At 38.6% G+C, this 21,975-nt stretch overlaps 2 protein-coding genes across 2 annotated transcripts in view; one reads left to right on the forward strand and one right to left on the reverse strand.

Annotated features, from left to right (window-relative positions):
- Positions 1 to 21,975, forward strand: part of LOC146460115 (uncharacterized) — a 457,503-nt gene that overhangs the window by 372,522 nt on the left and 63,006 nt on the right. The window lies entirely within an intron of this gene.
- Positions 267 to 21,551, reverse strand: LOC146460140 (uncharacterized). The gene is made up of 2 exons (XM_085088451.1): positions 17,458 to 21,551; positions 267 to 3,157 (listed from the first exon to the last, which is right to left on the reverse strand). The coding sequence occupies exons 1-2, from the start codon at positions 18,527 to 18,529 to the stop codon at positions 2,538 to 2,540; spliced, it is 1,692 nt and encodes a 563-aa protein (XP_084944577.1). The 5' UTR covers positions 18,530 to 21,551; the 3' UTR covers positions 267 to 2,537.

Genomic DNA, 21,975 nt, shown 5'->3' on the forward strand with positions numbered 1-21,975 from the left:
TGCGATTTCAGTGAATTGGATCTGAGGAGTGAGTCAATGGTCGCCAGTACAGTTCTATGGCAGGGAAAGTAAATTTTACAGTGGATTGGCGGTTGAAGGGAATTTAAGAAAAAAATATTGTCTTACTTGCAATAGCTACTTACTACCCAGAACAGTAGCGCTGAGAAAAGTATAAAACTCTTGGCGCCCTGTGGACACTTCGCCGATTACCGACAGGAAGAAAATCTCCAGCAAAAAATTGAATTACATGCGTTTGCCTCAAATAAATACCCACTATATATGGACTCTTGTTATTAAGGACGCTTACTCGCAGTCCGGAGGGTGTCCGAAATAAAGGGAGTCGACTGTATTTAGCTAAAATAACCATAAGATTTTTCTTAACTAATTTATCTGTTACTGTAGATAGTAATTGTTTCATTCAAACAATCTGTTGATTTTAATTCTTTACCGGTCATGGGAATCCTGGTGGTTTAACTAGTTGCTACTCTTCGTATCTTTTTCACAGGTGTTCTATAATGACAAAATTTCACTTTTAAAGTATTTTAATTTGTAGAATTCAGTACTGATCGAAACTGAAAATGGGCTTTTAACACCAACTGAACTTGTCACATAGTACAAAATCCAACATACTGGATGGCAAAAGCATGTACCAGATTCGAACACAGAGGAATTCTAACCTGTCAAGATTGACTTTCCTTTGTTTTCGATGTCCCATTTTTTTGCCATCCAATGTGGCGGATTTTTTACCAAGTGACTAGTTAGTCCAAAAGGCCCATTGTTGTTAATGTTATTCTGTGAAATAAATATTATGATAATAACAAATTGCAGCTAACAAATTTTATTACTTTAAAACTAGGTCATTGTCATGTAATACCAGAGTTTTGGTTACTTTTGTTGCAGGCAGAAGATCTATTATTTAAATAGTCTGTCAATAGACTCCTAAGTAGGCCTCGGTCTGGGGGTGAGAGAGAAACCCTCGGACGGGGAATAGACCAATGGGCCCGTTGCAGCTAATGGTCACATGGTACAAAATCCACCTTGTTTGAGAGCAAGTTGTGCACTGGGAAATCCGATACAAAGCGGTTTCATCCAGTCACATTTGAATTTTTTTTGTTTAGGATGTCCCAAAGCGTATAGCTTGCCCTCCATCATGATGGATTTTGTACCGTGTGATTTATAACAAGAAAGCCAGTTATAATAAAAACAAAATGTCGGAAAATCGTAAATATAGATAGTCATACGCAGCATAATAATGTATGTGTAATCAATGAGTAATCGAAGGGTAATCAATAGGTACTCGATGAGAAATCAGTAGCATCAACGAATAGTCAATGACATTGATGAGTAATTGATAAGCCAATTTTTTCAAGTTGTAATCCATTTCCATCCAAGCCATCATCAGCAAAAGATTACAAATACTAGCTTATGTATACTCGTGGGGGAATTGTTAATAAACCTGAACCAGTTTTTAACATTTCCATCAATACAAATATGTTTTTACGCTATTTAAAGGCATACTAAAAACTGGCGGCACTGCCCCTTTAAGACATACCACCTAACACCTGGTGAATGTGAACACCTCATTATTACGCGTAATTTTCATGTATTTGAGTTACTTTTAACTTCACGGTTGTTTTCCATGTTTAAGATTTCACGTGTCAAAAATGTGTAGGTATCGCTCGCTATAACACAAATCTAGGGTGTCATTGTATTCCACTCCCCTGGAAGCTATTGATATTGAAGCTGTTGTTGGTGATAAAACTGTTCAGTCAATTTACTGGGTTTTCATCAAGAATTGTAGTAGCAGGAGAATAGTATAAAGTAACAGGAGAAGTATTGTGGAATAGGCGAAGCTCTTTCAGGGAACGAACTTTGCTCGTTCCACTCTAGGGAGCTCTGGATTTTTAAACCTCTCCGAGATGCCATTTCCTGACACAAAATTTCATTTCTCTCTAGCTGCCAACCAAACAAACAATGGTTCTCCATTTTTGTTTTCTTATTTGTCAAACCTTGCTATTATGGATACCTTCAGAACTGTTAATAAATACATGTAGTGTTTGTATCAACAAGATGCCTGTATGGGTGGACTAATTTCAAAGAAATGAAGTGTATGGATCTTCAGACAATAACAACGAGGGTCCACATCTAGTGTCTCTAAAGCGAGGCGGAGTTCTAAGTAACATGTAACATTTTGTAGTAGCAAGCTTCATGCTATCCTCACTTATTTTATTACTATTCAAATGTGGCGAATCCTTAACCAGTAAAATTTTGTATTTTTCAACTTACACTCTGCCGAAAAAGAGAGGTGTTACAAACATTTTGGTAGAAACGTGACTTGAGCTAAAAACTTGTCATGTGATTATCACAGTGTTCAAGAAGAAGGACCTCGCTGCTAAGCTCCTCTTGACAAATCCACCAGATGTGTGTTTACCAATGGCCTGCCTGTGGGTTTTGCAAAATAGGGGTTTGTGTCAGTGCATTATCCCAACTACAATTTGCAGCATCCTTGCGGGCATTTTTATCCCTCCTTAGACTTCTCAATTGACCTGAACACCTGCTGTACTGCTTGCATCTCCAGTATGGACTCTTCCATGCCTCCTTAGGGCTCCTGAATGCCTAAAACATTTGCTACACTGTTTGCATCCATAAGGCTTCTCTCCAGTATGGACTCTTTCATGTATCCTTAAATCTCCTGCTTGACTAAAACACTTGCCACACTGTTTACATTCATAAGGCTTCTCTCCAGTATGGACTCTTTTATGTTTCGTTAGATGCCCTGCTTCACTAAAACACTTGCCACACTGTATGCATTCACAAGGCTTCTCTCCAGTATGGACTCTTTGATGTCTCCTTAAGTTTCCTGCGAGACTAAACAATTTGCCACACTGTTTACATTCATAAGGTTTCTCTCCAGTATGGACTCTTTCATGTCTCTTTAACTGTTCTCCTTGACTAAAACACTTGTCACACTGTTTGCATTCATAAGGCTTCTCTCCAGTATGGACTTTTTTATGTGTCCTTAGGTGTGCTACTTGACTAAAACACTTGCCACACTGTTTGCATTCATAAGGTTTCTCTCCAGTATGGACTCTCTCATGTGCCCTTAAGTTTCCTGCTCGACTAAAACACTTACCACAATGTTTGCATTGATGTTTCCCTCCAATACAGACTATTTTAAGTGTCTCTTGGTTGTCTGCTTGTCTCTTATCCATGAATAACTTTGATACATACAGTTGATCCTTTTTAAGCTCTGGAATGAAATAATAGTGATGTTATAAAAAAAACTTTTGAAATGCAGTTAAATCCTGATAAGAGCATTTTTTTGTTATTTCAGTTTTATACAAAATAATCTCGTCTACAGCCATGAATAAAGGCCGATTTACACTACATAAAATTTCTGGCACAGCTCGGACAAAAATGGCATGAGCATCAAAAACTGTAGCCCTACACCGTAAAATCAAATTTTGGTATACAAGTTGGGGCTTAGTTTTCATAACAGCAAATTAGAAACCACATACAGTGTGTGCCAGTGTATCAGTGTACATGATGGTCAATGTGAACAACAGATGTTTTAAAATCAGTCAATTTTACCTTTGTTCTGTAACTTCACTAGAACATTTTTATATGCCTTTTCTTTCAACGTTTTTGCGTTATCTAAACTTTCATGACTTGAAGAAGAAGCTGAAGGCACTCACTCTTCCAGCATATACCACAATATTTCTGAGGTGACTTTTGCTTTGCTGACTTTGCGGTAGCCATCTTGACTAAAGAATCTACACCAATTTCACCTGGACTCGGAGCACTTTTTCAGAAGGGCCGAGCATTCACCCGAGCCAAACCTTTTTTGTTTTGGTTTGGTGCCGTTTTTATCTGAACCATGCCAAAAAATTTTCTGTAGTGTGAATAGGGCTTAAAGGCATCATGATAAACACTGATCCACATTATACTGCGAGGCTAGGAGAGGCGAGGTGAGATGTGAGATGTGTTGTGTTTTCCGTTTTCCAGCATGTTTGTAATTTACTGTAATTTTTTTCCATTATGTTCTCGGCTCCTCTTGTCCCGCCTCTACTAGCTTTGTGGCTATTTGCCGGACAAGCCCGTTTATAAATAGTAGACTACCCAGTCCATCCATTGTTATGTCTAGGCCATCTAGAGATCCCTTCCATTTCTTTTAAATCTCAAAGTTGATGTGAGAAGCCTTACTCGTGTCATTGTGTTGTCATTGTTAGCCTCTCCAATGTCCAAGTCATTGCTTGAAGTAAGGTCACCTGAGTGAAGCAGAAGGGGTGCAGTTAGAGGCACCTCCCAAACCCTTTCCAAGTCATTACTGACTCAGACATAGAAGAGGCTAACAATGACCAACACAATGACCCTGAACATGACATTCAGATTCGAAAGAAAGGCGTGGATCTTTAGACGGCCAAGACGTACCAATGGACGGACTGGATAGTCTGCTATTTGAATACTCTCTTGATATTTTTGTAGAAAGCATATTAGTTTCGTTAAGCATTATCTTTATCTTTATTTATTTAAACACGGAATCCCTTTCATAAAAATACTCTTTCAGAGAGCCATGTAAGCATGTTACAGTTATGAAAATAAGCCCATCCTATCTATTAAACGCCCCCCTTCCCCTTGGACCCCTAAATTAAATAGATGCTGGGCATCTATCAGTTCATTTAAGATACTCTTTATCTCAGTAATTCTTTCGTTCTTTAGAACAGAAATGTCCCTTCAAAATGAAATGGTCTTTCTCTAGACCAGCAGGGTTTTATCACACATTTGTAAAAGGACCAGGCTTAAGATTTGATAGCTGCATTTAGTGAAAAAAATTAAGTTTTGGTTTCTCGGTGAATTTAAGAGTTTTCAGGTGGGAAGAGGATAAGAAGTTATAAAGGAAACATCTTTGGATGCACTTTTCATACTCCAAGTGTCATTGTCACAGAGTTATAAGGGGGGAGGGGAGTCTTGTGAGTACTGTAAGCATTGTGAATATTGTTAGTATTGTAACAGACAGGAACAAGTGTAGGTATTGTAAGTGGTGTTTAGTATTGTGTCATATATTGGCAAATAAAAATTATTAAATAAAGCAAAATGCTATTAATTGATCTAGGTCAGTCCACAAGGGAAAATCATTGCCCTTGGCCTTGAGTACAATAGACCTCAGTCATTCTTTTTTTAAGAAGACAAAATAATGTCCCTCCAAAATTAAATGGTCTTTCATTATCCAACCAGGGTTTTATCACATTTCTTAAAGGACCAGGCAGAAGATTTGATAGATGTATTAGTAAAAAGTCTGCATTCGCTAAATTTTAGTTTTGGTTTCCCTGTAAATTTAAGAGCTGTCAGGTGGGAGGGGGGATCAGAGGTCAAAGGAAACATCACACCTTATTCTGTGGATGTACTATCCATACTCAAGTATCATTGTCACATAGTTATAAGATGGGAGGGGAGTCTTGTGAGTACTGTCAGCATTATAAAATTAATATTGTTAGTATTGTAACCGATGGGACCTAGTGAAGGTATTGTAAGTATTGTAAGCACTGTAAGTGGTGTAAAGTATTGTGTCATATAAGGCAAATGAAGATTACTAAATAAAGGGAATTGGGGATGTGCACCCCCTCACCTCCAGTCCTAAAAGACAAAATACAATCCTGGTCTAGTGAGGGTTAGATTAGCTAATCAATGTTTGTAAAGCACTATGAACCTACAGAATTAGGAGGTGTTTACATGTGAAAATTCACACCGGTATAAGTTTCACACCAATATGACATTGTTATTTCATATCGTGTTTACAAGAAGGGATGAGATTTCATTCCCCATTCACATGTTGGATTGGATGTTGAAGACTATGCATATGCTATCTGTTCCAGACTCCCGGGAGAGTGTTTTCATACTGGGACGAACAGTCATACCACCTTTACATGACATCGCAATTTGAGTTTTCATACCAGAATACAAATCTCACTCCTCTTTAGTAACCAGGATGAATTCACACCGGCTTGACTCTCTCTGGTGTGAGATTTTGTGCTGGTATCATATAAATGAATACAGAGCCACAAGAGGGAACCGGAGTGAACTCGTAGCGGAATGAAAGTCACAGAGGTATCATGTAAGTACCCCCGTAAGCACTATACAAATTCATTGTAATCATTATTGACTGGAAATCTTAACAAATTTATTTGTCCTTTCAAAGTGGTTTAGTGGGCATGGAAAGCCTGTGCAATGAAACATTACAATGGTCTAAAGCCCATGCAGATAATTTCAGTATCTAAAGCCAGGATCATCCTACACAGCACTGTATAGCATATTAAGAGAGGATATATTCTCATATGAAGTGACCAAATTATATACAAATCAATACAATAATGTTATGACATCGGAATAATATATTTTGTTTGCACATCCATTGGACAATGATTTTGGAAATTGGGAACAAGCTTTCAGGCAATCATTGTTTGTTTGCTTTTTCAGGTAATCATTGGAGAATGATTTTGGAAATTGAGAACATTTTCAGGCAATCATTGTTTGGGACAGAAAATATCTGTTGGCTGAACACTCTGTTCCATGTTCTATGAAAGACTATGATTTTACAATGCTGACATAAGGCAGCACTTATTTATTGCTCAATGGTTTCGTTCTACGTGCAAAGTCGAAATATTTGAGCTCCCTATATATATTTGTACAAAAACCCTCTAAAACCTCTGAACAGGCATAAATCACCAATTTCTTGAATTAAACCTGGTCACAAGTGAAAACCAGTGTGAGAAGAGCATAAGCATAAAGACTGACAGCAACTTGGCAGCACTACGCATGCATGTGTCGCCTTATCCTTGTACTTATTTTACAATAATTATTGGGAACTAATGTGAGATAAGAACAAGAAAATCAAAAGCACTACATGTGTTATGCTGGCTCACACTCAATTTTTCTAATGTGATACTTGAGCTTAGGTTTTTTTGTAATCTTACAAGTATGAGTCAAGTATCATAATATTTTTATCACAAATATTAACAGAGCAATTACACCTCTTTTTAGCATCACATTGCCAAAAAACATACTTTTGAAAGCAACATTACAATATTCATCCAGCTTTATAAACAATTACTCTGTTGTGGAATAAATGCACTGTAATTTTTTAACCTTGTAAATAAATGAGAATGATGTATTATTCAGTAAGTGACAAAAGGAATACTTGGAAAAAAATTCCATCGCATTTACTCGATTACGCATAATTATACCACACATGGCATTCCAATCCTAGTAGTATACAGGATGTTTGTCCCATGAGCCTAGTTTAATGGCCTTAGCTTCTACCAGTCTCCTGTAGCTCAGTGGTAGAGCATCCGAACTAGTAATCGGAAGGTCTTAGGTTCGACTCCTGATAGGACCACTCTGATTTTTTTCCGAGTATACCTTGTCATTTACTGAATAATACATCATTCTCAATTTAATACTCGGAAAGATTTCCACACAGCCCCATACATTTATTATACATGCATCACTGTCATACTAACCCTCTTACACAAAGAACAAGCATGAATAGAGTTTGAGTCACAAAATGTATACATAATAATTGATGTATGTGAATTTTGATAACTCATTATTAATATAAGTCTAGACAACAACCTGTCAACAGGGTGCGGGACCTGGGAGCCTTATCTCGACCTATCAGGCTAATCACTAGTTACGAAATGTGCATGTGGGTCACAAGCCAGTGACCTAACAGTCTAGGTATGCAGCATGATAATCACAAGATTAAGGTTAGCCAATCATATGGACACATGTTTCAAGATCTGTATATGATAAGGCTTAGTCGACCATATTCTCATTCAATGTTAGCTGTAGCATGAACAGCATCAGGCTACAGCAACTTACATTAAGCTATAGCAGTCTGCAGTTAGGCCTTAGTGGTAAAAAATTTGCCCGCCTACCCACTCCAGGGCAGCCTTCTCAGTTTTTGTTGTTGTGTTATCGTTATAGGGACTACGTTATCTTATGATCTGTTAAAAAAAAAAAATGGAATTGTAACTGTGGGCTATTATTTGTACCAGTTTATTATTATGTGTGACCTGGAAAGCGAAAACGAACACTAACGGTTTTCCGTTTAATGGGCAAAAAAATGGATTGCAAACGATGTTAAACGGATAGTAAATGGTTACAAGAGTTTAAACGGATTCCAGTTCCATTTAAACGGATAAATAAAAGCGTTAAACGGTTGGCCAAAGTCCAAAAACGGAATGCCATAAATGTTAAACGGTTGCAGAATTTTTTAAACGGAAAGCTGAGAACGTTAAACGGTTGAAGAAAGTTGTTAAACAATCATAAACGGAGAGCTCAAAACGTTGAACGTTTTAATAATAATCAGTAAACGGTTTCAAAAGTTCTCAAGGAAACGAACGAAAGTAAACAAAATTAATAATTTTGATCGACTGTTGTCAAATACTGAAAATACATTTCACTATAATACGTTAATACCAGTTAACACTGGAATCTTTTAAATGGAAATCTTTAGTATCTCATTTAGTTCTGTCATTTCATGCTGGACAAGCTAGCAGCGAGTAGATAAAAAGTTATAAACAATCACACATGACGTGACGCCTTGAAAAATTATATCGAAAACATGCGACTTCGCGGATGAGAGGTCACGTCCGTCTTGCAGTCACTGACAATTACCAGCAAGCGCAAAACCTATTTTTCGCGTACCCTGGTTCCAGAGGCCCGTTATCCAAATAAATGGGAGAATATAATCCCAGTAAACGAAATCTCGGCAGTTTGAGGCAACTATTTTGATGAGCATGGTGTTTTCGTACTTCCACAGGCTCGTTTGTGGTTGAAATCTATTTCTGGCACAACGAAATGTACAGCGGGCGTGCAGCGCCGTGTTCGATGAATTTATTTCCCACGGAAAATTACTTTACCGCGGCCACAAAATGTGTAATTTCTTCAATGTAATCTTTCACAAAAAAAATTTCTGGAAGAAAGGGAAAAGATTCTGCAGAGATATTTCCATCCAGTGAATATTGATGAACAAAGCAGTTGAAATCTGGGACGAAACTTTCCCTATGTATGCAAATCTGCGTCAGTGACGCCAGTCTGTCAGATTGTCGGCATAAATTGGTAAATACGTTGTGTTTCCAGCGACCATATCGCTACTCGTTTGCTCTGACAACGAGCTTGGTTATTTGAACGATTGGTTGAGAGTTGTGAGCGTGTAATTTGCTTTAAACGAAAAAACTAACCGTTTAACAAACGTTTTTCTTAAACGTTAAATGGATACTAGTTTCTTTTAAACGGATAAGAAACGTTTTGTCCAAAGCGTTAAACGGATGCTCTTTTTTTTTAACCAGTTAAGGTAGGGTAAAGTCGCACAAGAGCCTAAGTGGCCCATACGGCCGGAGCTTAGCCCGGTTTCTGTAGCATGAAGCAACTAGGAGTATTGCTACTCCCCCCTGGATGGGATGCTAGTCCATCGCAGGGTTACCCCCAGCAGTATGTCGCCGGTACCCATTTATACACCTGGGTGAAGAGAGACAATGTGGAGCAAAGTTTCTTGTCTAAGGAAACAACACAGCAATGAAGAGACCAACCTGGCCTCGAACCAACGACCCTCAGATCCTCCGACCGTCCGATCGAAAGTCCGACGCGCTAACCACTACACCACCGCGCCTCCAGTTAAGACAAGCATTAAAACGTTTTACCAAAATCGATAAACGCATGAGAGATTTTAGAAAACGGATAAGAAAAGCGTTTAAACGCTCGTGCGATCCGTTTAAACGGACGTTAAACGGATTTTTCCGATAAACGGTAAAGCGTTAGTGTCCGTTTTCACTTTCCAGGTCACATATCACCTGATATTTCAGCTGTTGCTATGTCCTATAAATCAACCTCATTACAACGTGACAACAATTTATCAAGTGTGTACCCCAAATTTTGGGGTTATTAGATATTCAGATATTCAAGCTATTGTTTTCCCTTATTACTTACGTCAAAAAATTGCCAAGGATGCAGCATGTTACCAAAGATCATAAACCCTTTGAAGTGGGTGAGATAGTTTTCTTTTGTTGTAGGTTTCCTTCTATGTCTTATTTTGAACCTCTTTTGTTTCCTGTTATTGACTCAAAAAAAAAAACTGTAAGCTTGCCTGTGGAAGTACCCAGAGGAAGCCAGAGAAATTAATCATCATCATAAAATCGACTCGCCATGCACTGCTTCAGGATCGACATTTTTTTAAAACAATCACTTGTAACGCTAGCCTCCCACGCAGATGTTCTTAGGGGTTCGTCATGCGTTCCTGCCTCACCAATGTCTGCTGAAACGAACAGCCACTTCCGTTCGTCGACTGCGGACCAATCAGGAGCCGTTTCCCAAGTTTGGGTAAACTCGTGTTTGATATTAAAAATATTACCATAGACAGGATGGTGGACTTAAATGTGGTTCTTGGTTATGTGTGCCAAACGTTTGGTATTAGGGAGTTGAATGCGTATCAAAGAGAAGTCATAGTGCATTTTGCACAGAAGAAAACTGATGTGTTCGTAAACCTTCCAACTGGTTATGGAAAGTCACTTATTTATCAAGCTCTATCGTTGGTTTACAATTCAATTCTTGAAGCTGCTGGTCACTGATTGTTGTTGTGGTTTCACCGCTTGTAAATCTTATGAAAGACCAGGTAGACAAATTGGCAAATCTTGGAATTCTTGCTGGTTCTCTCAGTGAAATCACTGAAGAAAATGCAGGGTGTTGTGGAAGGAAAAATTTCAATCGCATAAACTATATGCACGTCCGGAAGCGAAAATATCTCCTCGGGTGATGATTTCCGTTGTTTCGCAGTATTGGCTTTACTTGTCACAATGAGTCAATGCTGATTGGTCTGTTCAGACAAAGGCAATTTGCCGAGGAACGGAAGTGGCTGTTCGCTTCAGCAGACGTTCGTGGGGCAGGAACGCGTGACGAACTCCTAAGAACGTCTGCGTGGGAGGCTATTGTAACACAAACTAAGAAATAGACAATAAACAAGCCTAGTTCACTGAATGGAGTCTCCTCCAGTGACAGCAATCCATTACACATTCTCCCTTTTAAGTAAAAAAGTTAAACAATTGCTGTATACAAAAGGTATATTCTCATTACTTTGGAAGTATAGACACAAGCTTTAGCTGTAGGCTCAAGTCACAGAAGGCTGTGTTCAAAATCACAGATCAGGTTTTTAACTAAAATATAATTATACATTTTTAAGAAACTAAAATTTGACTTTTTCGAGAAAAACGTTTAATTCAGTGAATACCACTGTAGGATCTCTTTTTAAAAGCTTGCAAAAGACTCCACAGTGATTCTTTGGAGTTCCTTCACATACCAAGAACAAAATGATAAGCCCACAACTTCGCGGCTCAAGACCGCTTAATTTGGCTATTGTTTCAGTCTTTTTGCATTCGCTTCAGGGTCTTCCTGCATAGGCTCTCATAAAAAAAACTGACCTTATTTGCCACTTTCTCGGCAGCTGCCGAAGTGAATGCACAAAGGAATAAAGAGAGCCTTCAGGCAACAAAATCTAACGGAGTCACCCATTTCTGAATGACACACTTCAATCAGCGTGAAGTTGTTATGTTTATCAGTGTTCGAGGAATGATTCTTTCAAATAATTTGTGCAGTTTGACCAAAACTCATCGTAAGCCCTGTGGCAATGTCGCTTTCAGCTTATAGGAAGCGAATATTTCAGAAGTCAGACTTTGCCAAAATTATACGACAACAAAATCAGCTCGCGGAATCTTCCCGATGCCCTACTTTCAAGATGGCGAACTTGGCGGCTAAACTTTCTGTAAACTTTCTATCGATCATCCGTCGGTTGAAATTGCACTTAGCTCGTTTCTATTGATCGATCCTAACACCTAAAGAAATAACTTAGGTTTGAGAAACACTGAAAATAGCTTGTCTTACCTTCAAATAAAAGAAATTTTACTTCGTTGCCACTCCATCACAAGCTAGCATCGACCACAAACGATCACAAACAAGAAGTGAAGCTACAGACGCGGTTACTCAGCTCAAGTGTGTGGACTGGACTTGCGATTTCAGTGAATTGGATCTGAGGAGTGAGTCAGTGGTCGTCAGTTCTACAGCCGGGAAAGTAAATTTTATAGTGGATTGGCGGTTAAAGGGAATTTAAGAAAAAATGTTATCGCACTTGCAATAGCTACTTACTACCCAGGGGCCCGTTTCTCGAAAGTCAACAAATTTAGTATTGAAAGATAACAAAGATTGACTTATCCGCACCAAAGACACTTACCGAGTTTGATAAGTTGCCGAGCGTGACATTAGCGCTGAGAAAAGTAAGAATTTTGAATGCACAAACTGAAACAAATTCAGTCAACTCTCGGCGCCTTGCGACACTTAGTCGCCGATTACGCATATCTCGATTTTACGGAGAGCAACTAAATCCCCGGCAAAAATAAATTCGGCCGGGCAGACGTTTGCATGAAATAAATTCTCACTATTATGAACTCGTACTATTAAGGACACGCGGTCCCGCGGTTGTCCGCAATAAGGGGAGTTTGGGTGAGGGGTTTTTCCCTATATGGGGTATACGGGGACGTGCCGCTGGATCAGTAGGATATGGTTTTTGGGCCCTCTGCCCTGAACAGGGTATATAATTTCAAGCCAGTCTGTCCTGGACTCATCCTATAGACAGAGCATGGTTGCAAGACTGTCGTCGAGTATTTGGCAGTCCGAACTCAGAGAAGTTTGTCTGTATTTTTTTTAGTGAACAATACTTTACGTCAATTAAGTTTTCACCTAAGGTTCACCGCTGTTTATGCGAAATTTTGGGATATTTTCGTCATTACTTCAAGGTAATGTATTATTTTATCTGCTTGTGATTGGTGTTCGCGTTTCAATGCGTGAAACATCACGTCCGGTAAGTGACAGTGGGCCTTTACATGTAGTCTATTGCCAATAAACACTTGCGTAAAACAAGAGCTAGACGTTGTTCTTTGTCCTAAATAGGGTCTTGAAATAGAGGGCGTCGTCCCACACAGGGTAGGTATTTTTTTGTCCTAAAACGGGGTCAGGCTTTAAAACCCCCAGTGGCACCCCTATACCCAAACACGGGTCAAGCACTCCCCCCGGTCTGTACTTAGTTAAAATAACGATATCATTTTCTTAAACTAGTTTATCTTTCTTTCTTTTTTAATATTTTTTTTGTTACTTGGCGCAGTCCTGTATATTCAGTTCTATGGACTTCTTTCTTACAAACTGAGGTCACATTTTTCCTGAAAATAAGTTCATTATTGAGTGTAATGCTGGAAGGTTCTGTTAAGTTTTTTATTGGAAACGAGAAATAGTAGTAGGTTTTTTCTATTAACATCCCTTGATATTTATTTGGATTTGCCATTCCGTTGAATTAGTACCATAAGTTGGCCGTGTTCACCTCGTTCACAATACGTTCTTCCAAAAACGTTGGGTTTGTATCAGATACATAGAGTTCACCATATATTTATTTCATTCCACGGTTTACATTTGTAAATAACAAATCGTTTATCAAAAAACATTAAAAAACATCGTTCCTACGACACCACCTTGCGGTACTCCTCGCTCCATCACCTGCCATTCAGAGAACATGTTGCCCAACTTCACACGTTGCATTCACTCTGGAAGAAGCGCACAACTATTGCTCATTGTTCACACTATACCCCTGTACAGACTTAGGCCCGGTTCATACGTCGAACTTTACATGAGCCGAACCTAATACCTATTAAGGTCGACCCAAATAATTAAGTTCGGCAGTTGATTCAAACGTCGAACCTAACTGAAGTCGAACTTAATTAAAGCTAAAGTGAGAAAATAGATTTTCGTGGTCAGCGGCTGTTGGTTTTACTCAACAAGATTCAAAATGGCGGGAAAGATGAATTCTGACCTGGAAGAGCTTGTTTGGTAAAATAATGAAGACAGGCCAAACACGGCTCCTATTGGTCGAGATAGGAAGAATATGACCTTCAAAGCTAATTTCCTCTTACGAGTACGTCTTTCAAAAATCTCCCTTTTCTGTACGAAAGTAGGGAAGGGTCTTTGTATATCTCTCTTAGCAGAGGCTGATTTTCTATCAAGTGCCATTTACTCATCTGAATGATTTTATGTTAGGCACAGAAGGGCGATATTCCGTAACAAACGGCAAAATGTTTTTGCGCGTTTTTTGTTTGTTTTTTAGTGCCGACATTCTTTCGCGGAAATTGACTTTTCAGAGAGTTTTATCTATAAGGTTATCGATTCGATATTTCATTTGTTATTAAAAACGTTAAAACCGTTTGAAAACTCCTTTCATCCAACATTTGCCCAACATCCGTTTAACTTTCGTTGAACGGAGACAATAATAGCGACCCACATCACTTGAAGGCATTGTAGTCACAAATTGCGACTCCGTTCAGTAAGAATCGCCCCAATCCGAAAGAAGTTTTCTTTTCTCTTTTTCAAAACTGAACAGAAATTGTCAAAGGGGATAGGGACAACTCAACATGATAGGGGTGGAGAGGGTGGAAAATGATCTCAAGTGAAAATTGTACAAAATGTGTTAGCTCGCGCCATTCCAGATCTCCCTCTCAAGTTGGTTTTCACTTTTTACAATTCCATCCATGCATTCGTGCACGTTTGTTACCCGTGAAGAGAAAACACGCATCGTTCCGTCGGAGATGTTAATAAACACCATATTTAATTACTTAGCGGACGACAATGACAGCAACGGCAAACACAGAAAGCGAAAACTCTTTTAACAATGTGAACCATTACAGTACCAGTGGGTATGCGAAATTACTCGAATGTATAGCAGTCAGGTGCCAAAATGACCCTCCCACTTTTCCCTCTATCGACTGATGAGTAAATGAAAATATGAATGAAGGAACGAACGAAAAAAATAAAGGAAGGAGGGGTGGGTTATTTGCAAATAATGAAATGAAGCGTCGTGATCGGACTCTTACTACATGGCACCTCATGTTTTTCCAAAAACGAAAACAAAGTCGCTTTTCAACAAAAAGGGAGAGGAAGGCTCGGTAAAATGGTATGGAGCACCTTTGTTTGTTCTTTTCCTTTATTCAGTTGTTCATTTCTTTTATCCTCCATCGTTTATATTTTCCCTTTTCTGTCGTGCTCAATCCCCTCGTTTTTATCCACGGCCAGATGTGAAGCCCTAGCTTGACTGCAAACAGGCTCCCTAACAGTAAAATGTGATGATTTCGCTCACGGACTTGTCGCCATTCTCTTCCCCACCGCAGGTAAGCAACCGCTTACGAAAAGACAGTTTGCGAGCAACCATGAGAAAGCTACTGAGTCAGAAATTTCTTCAGTAACGTGCGACTACGTTCGGCAAGAATTCGAAGCAGCCCACGGATGGCAAGTGGTTCAAAGAAAAAGCGTTTTTTCTGATCCCGTAAAGTAAATATAGGTCCGGTGGTGTCGTGATGAACTTTCAAAACTTCTTTAATTACTTGGGTATTATGAATACTAGAGAACCAAACCAGATTCCTTGATTAGTGTCGCTAATTTATCCTAAGCATTGAATGAAGCGATCGATGAGTTCGCAACTGACAACTCAAAATGCGCAACCAGACTGTCGGAACCTACTGGCTGAACATGAAGCCTTGCCAGATACCTGGATACAGTTTAGTAAGATAAAAACTTCCCGGAGGATGGAAAATGCCAATAAATAAATAAATAAATAAATAGATAGATAGATAAATAAATAAATAAATAAATAAATAAATAAATAAATAACTAAATAAATAAATAAATAAATAAATAAAATGATACACCGAGCAATATAGGAAGAGGAAATCTTCCAGATTGTAATTAATGTTAACCGTGAGCAAAAATTTGTTGGCTCGCGCCATTCCAGATCTCCCTCTTCACTTGGGTTTTACTCGTTACAATTGAATCCATGTATTCGTGTACTTTTGTTACCCAGGAAAGAAATACGCCTCGCTCTACTGATAATCACCATATTTAATAATAATTACTTTGTCAATAACAACAACAACAACAACAACTGAAAAACCCTTTACCAATATGAACAATAACAGTAACAAAAAGGATGAATAACAATAACAAAAAGGGATGTGAGAGTTGGGTGTCTTTTCTCTAAATACAAACTGAACAATTAACCATTATTAAACATTTAAAGACCCTATGCAAAATAGCTGACATTTTAACATTCTTTTGTTTGCATTCAAATTAGCCTCACTAACCTCGTTATTGAGTTCAAAAATAAAAAGAATATTTCACCGTGAACGAGGTTAGCGAGGCAAATTTCATTGAAGTCAAAATGTCACCCATTTTTGTATACGGACTATTCGATGGTTTAGTTTTGTTTACAACGGTGACATTAAACAACAACAACGGTGCTATTGTGCAGCAAACTCGAACGAAATATACTTTAAAACTCTTTTCACATCATTAAACGAAAAATATTTAGGCAAGTGAGAAGGCTTGGTTATTTTCCTCCAGGAATAATCACTCAGTGGATAATTCTTGATCCATGTTTTATAATCTCCCATCGCCCTCCCAAATTCTAAAAGACAGAAACTGAAACTGTTCACAGCATAAACTATATACAGAGTTCGACAATTCCACGCAACACTTCATCACCTTAATTCCACGAAAAGCAGTCCTCCAATTTCTTATACGTTTATCAACTTTACACATATCCCCAAAATACCCGGTAAATGTGGACACCTTATTATTACGGGTAATTTTCATGCATTTGAGTAACTTATAAGTTCATGAAAGTTTTCAGTTTTTTAGTTTTCACGTGTCTAAAAATACGGGCTAAGGATATCTGTAGGTAGCACTCGCGATAGCACAAATACAGGGTGTCATTGTATTCCACTCCTCTTTTAGCCGTTGACATTGTAGTTGTTGTTCGTGATAAACTGTACAGTGAAACCCTGTTATGATGGATACCTTCAGAACAGTTAAATAGTGTTTGTATAAACAAGATGCCTGTATGAGTGGGTTAATTTCAGAAAAATGTTTGGATCTTCAGCTCATAATAACAAGTGTCCATATCAAGCGGGTGTCTCTAAAGCGAGGTTAAACTAAAATTTTGTAACTGGAAGCTTCATGATTTCCTCACTTATTTTATCACTATTCAAATGAAGCGAATCCTTAACCAGTAAATTTTGCATTTTTCAACTCACACCCAGCCACGAAAAAGACAGGTCTGACATAAACGTTCGTAGAGCAGTAATTTAAGCTAAACACTTGTCATGTGATTTTCATAGTGTTCAAGAAGAAGTGCCTCGCTGCTAACCTCATCTTGACAAATCCAACAGATGTGTGTTTGACAATGGTCTGACTGAGGCTTTTGAAAAGTAGGGGTTTGTGTCAGTTCGTTATCTCTACTACAAATTCCAGCATCCTTGCAGGCATTTTTACACCGCCTTACATTTCTCAATTGGCCAGAACTCCTGCTGTACCACTTACATCTGGAAGCTTTCTCTCTAGTATGGACTCTTTCATGTCTCCTTAAGGATCCTGCTTGACTAAAACACTTGCCACACTGTTTGCATTTATAAGGCTTTTCTCCAGCATGCACTCTTTTATGTGTCATCAAGTTTCCTGCTTGACTAAAAGATTTGCCACACTGTTTGCATTCATAAGGTTTCTCTCCAGTATGGACTCTTTCATGTGCCTTTAAGGATCCTGCTTGACTAAACCACTTGCCACACTGTTTGCATTGATGTTTCTCCCCAGTATGGACTCTTTCATGTTTCCTTAAGTCTCCTGTTTGGCTAAAACACTTGCCACACTGTTTGCATTCATAAGGCTTCTCTCCAGTATGGACTCTTTCATGCATTCTTAGGGTCCCTGCTACACTAAAACACTTGCCACACTGTTTGCATTCATAAGGCTTCTCTCCAGTATGGAATCTTTCATGTGTCCTTAAGTTTCCTGCTTTGCTAAAACACTTACCACACTGTTTGCATTCATAAGGCTTCTCTCCAGTATGGACTCTTTCATGTGCCCTTAAGGATCCTGCTTGACTAAGACACTTGCCACACTGTTTGCATTTAAAAGGCTTCTCTTCAGTATGGACTCTTTCATGCATTCTTAGGTTCCCTGCTAGACTAAAACACTTGCCACACTGTTTGCATTTATAAGGCTTCTCTCCAGTATGGACTCTTTCATGTGTCCTTAGGTACCTTGCTTGACTAAAACACTTGCCACACTGTTTGCATTCATAAGGCTTCTCTCCAGTATGGACTCTTTCATGTGCCCTTAAGGATCCTGCTTGACTAAGACACTTGCCGCACTGTTTGCATTTAAAAGGCTTCTCTCCAGTATGGACTCTTTCATGCATTCTTAGGTTCCCTGCTAGACTAAAACACTTGCCACACTGTTTGCATTTATAACGCTTCTCTCCAGTATGGACTCTTTCATGTGTCCTTAGGTACCTTGCTTGACTAAAACACTTCCCACACTGTTTGCATTCATGTTTCCCTCCAATATGAATGCTTTTAAGTGTCCCTTGATTGTCTGCTTGTCTCTTATCCATAAATAACCTTTCCACATACAGTTCACCTTTCTTAAGCTCTGAAACGAAAGAATAAAAATAATAAAAAGTTTTGGAAATATAGTCAAAGCCTGATAAGGACACTGTTTGGGATCAAACATCACTTCATTTTTATACAAAATAAATTGGGCTATAGCTATGAATTAAGTCACCATGATAAACACTGATCCATATTGTACTGAGAGGCTGGTAAGATTTGCTGTGATACTGGAAAGTAGTTTGAAGAGAAGATGCTCAGACATGTAATAATAATGTTAGAAAGAAAATAATCTCCCACACTCATTACCATTCCATTAATTAGAAATACTTTCAGGTTCTGCAATCTCATCCTATTAAATAGTCCTCGTAACCAAGATAAATTTCTCCAGTTTAACCTTTGCTTGGTTCGAATTTGAAACCATATATATTTGAAGTCAAATCTATGTTACAAATACTGTGAATGATCTTATAGACACCCAAGGCATCTATTTAATTTTAGGGGTCCAAGGGGAAGGAGGGGGGTTAATAGATAGGAGGCCTTTATTCCCATAACTGTAACAAGCTCAATAAAACTAATATGCTTTAATAGGCAAAAGTATCAAGATAGTTTAAAAATAGCAGACTATCCAATCAAGTCCACCCATTGGTACGCCTCGGCCATGTATAGATCCATATCATTCCTTCAAATCTCAATGTCGATGTCAGAATCCTTGTTCAGGGTTGTTGCCTTGTCATCAGTAGCCTCATTAATGAACGAGTCAGTAATGACTTGGAAAGGGTTTGGGTGGTTTGGCTCATTTAGCATGGAGAGTTGTGCCTCTAACTGTCCTGCTCCCTGCTTCACGCAGTTGACCTTTCTCGAAGCAAAGAATTTCTGAATCTTTAGAGCCATCAACTATGATATTCAACGCACAGGACTTGAACGATTTATCAATCACATCTGTAGAGAGCCGTGACCAGGCTGTCAACACCCATTCCATAATCAAGTAAGAAACTGAACAACATAATCAAGTAAGAAACTGAACAAAAGCTGATTTTGTTCTATTTCGCTATTTCCTAGTATTTTGGAGTCTCTTACAAACTTAACAGTGGGGGGTGGGGGAGTTTGGTAGACAAGAGATGTTTATTTAAGAGGTGGTGTCTGTTAGATCATTTACGGTATTTCAAACTCTTACAAAAGTTTTATGTTTTATACCTAAATAAGGCATGATACTTACAAGTCCAACATGAATTCACCCATGGCTAATCACTAACGAGAGGCAGCGCTTTGATAAAAGGAAAATTCAAAAAGGGGAATGGCTTGTTTCTTTTTGCTATATTTTCAACTTATGTTGCAAGCTGGCAAATTCTATGAAATCTGCAACAGCTTTACCCTTTGTTTTATTGTTCCTCTATCAATTTGCTTAATACTCTAAAAGGTAAGAAGGTAAAAAAAATGTTTTTCACCAGCCTGGGTCTGTCCAAATGGGAAATCAATGACCTCAGCCTTGAGTACCCAAGACCTCAGCCCAGGGGGGTGCCAGCAGCGAGGCCTGGATCCGAGTTGACATGATCGCCCCAGTTAAGAAATTTGGCCGAGCAAGACTAAGTACTGACTTTTTTGATAAACAAACATGGCAGCGATTTTATGTGACAGCGCGTCTGTGCGGATTCGCAAACAATTTGGCTATTCGACGTCCAAACATCACAGGAAGGTTTCGGTCACTTTTTTACCTGAAGTTTGGTCATCAAGAGGGATCGCGGATGCAAATTCTGCAGCGAACAACAAAAATACTGCAACCAACGACTAGCTGACCCCGGAGAGGATCAGTACAGTCAACTCTCTCAAAGCGACCACTTCTCGTAAGCAACCACCTCCCATAAGCGACCACTTTGTAAACAACCGTTTTATTTCTCAGTTAAATACTGTTTCAAGAGCTGTCTCATAAGCGACCACCACTCAAATTTCTAAGGGACCGCGACCACTTTTTAGGCCAGAAATTTGACATATTCTTTTGTTTTCTGTTTCCGGTAAGCGACCACCCAACATATTCGCGTATGATCTGAGTAAATAATTACTCAGAAGTAACAAAAGTTCAATTTTTAATGACGCTACCCCAGACAACTGACAGTTTATAGAGAGAGAAGATTACTATAATTAGATCTGTAGGTAAATGGGAATTGTTTCAGTGACCTGTGCTAAAATGTTACACAAAGTTTCGTCAGGAGAATGAATAGATGTGAAAAAATCAAATAAATTAGTTTCTATTTGCCTAATTTTAGCCGCTAGGGTAATATTTTTTGGTAATTAATTTATCAGTCCAGCATTAAGGCTTATTTTGTTGATCTCTCCCGTAAGCGACCACCTCCTGTAAGCGACCACTTTGTCGTGCACCAAGGGTTGTCGCTTACGAGAGAGTTGACTGTATTTGGATCTGACACAGTTCACAGGGCTAGACCTGCTCCTGCAGAAATTGACACTCGCGAGAGGTAGTAAGACTTCCTCCATTCCACTTTAACTTTACCTTCCCAATTTTTTTCATTTATGTACACTGTAGAATTTCCTCCCTTTACAGCAACTACATACTGGGAGTCAACAAACTGTGGAGGTTCTGGTGATCTAATTTTCTGTTTTACTTAAGTTAAAATGTTACTATCATACTCTCAACAACAGGTTTTTCTTTTTCAATCTCTTCTAAATAGTGAAAAGTTGAGAGGTGATGTTAGCAGCACTTTGCTCTTCAACTTTGCCAAGTGAGCCACAAATATTGACTTTTGAATTCAGTATGTATGTTTGGTAATGAATGTCATCATTTTAAAGAAAGAGGTAAAGTTATCTTTCATTATTTTAGATTTTGTCTATCATACCTCTGGGGTGAGAACTGAAACATAAAAGAGGCAGGGCGCAGCAATACTCCAGCCAGTCATTACACTAGCTGTGCAAGTGTGTGAAAATCTGCAGTAATTGCATAATTTACAATATGCTAATTACACTTGACTATGTTACACAATATGTACCAATTAAACAAATATTGCAATATGTTACAGTTCTAATGTATATTGTCATGTACTGATGACATAATTATACTGCAGAGTAATGTGGTCAGCTGGGTTAATACTCGAGTTGTAGAAACACTTTAGTAATCAAGGGGTGATAATTTAGATTGTCTTCTTCGAAAATTATGGCTGTTGCATACATAGAAAAACCATGGTTGATTTACCATCCCGGGATCTATTTGGTACTGTATCTCCCTTGCAGTTGGGCTTTAGGGTGTATTCTCAGTAGCCCCATTTTGACATCCATCAATGGGGGAAAACCACCCTACCTATACAGGTGGTCATGGACATCTGTAAGGGTGACAGGTAAGACAATAATATTTACAGGTACCTTCCAAGGTTTCTGGACATGCATGTGGTTTTAAATCTGCAGGATCTCAGTGTATCAGTACATTGTTCACCCGGTGCTACTG

This window comes from Pavona decussata, unplaced genomic scaffold, assembly GCF_977016875.1.
Source record: "Pavona decussata unplaced genomic scaffold, jaPavDecu1.1 SCAFFOLD_214, whole genome shotgun sequence".
NCBI classification, from domain to species: domain Eukaryota; kingdom Metazoa; phylum Cnidaria; class Anthozoa; order Scleractinia; family Agariciidae; genus Pavona; species Pavona decussata.

What these genes read in the sequence shown, in the direction of transcription:
- LOC146460140 (XM_085088451.1), bottom strand. Translation starts at nt 18,529, where the DNA reads ATGGATAAGAGACAAGCAGACAATCAAGGGACACTTAAAAGCATTCAT. An exon ending in TAGAGAGAAAGCTTCCAGAT is followed by an intron (nt 3,158 to 17,457) that starts GTAAGTGGTACA and finishes TCTGTATTGGAG; the next exon opens with GGAAACATCAATGCAAACAT.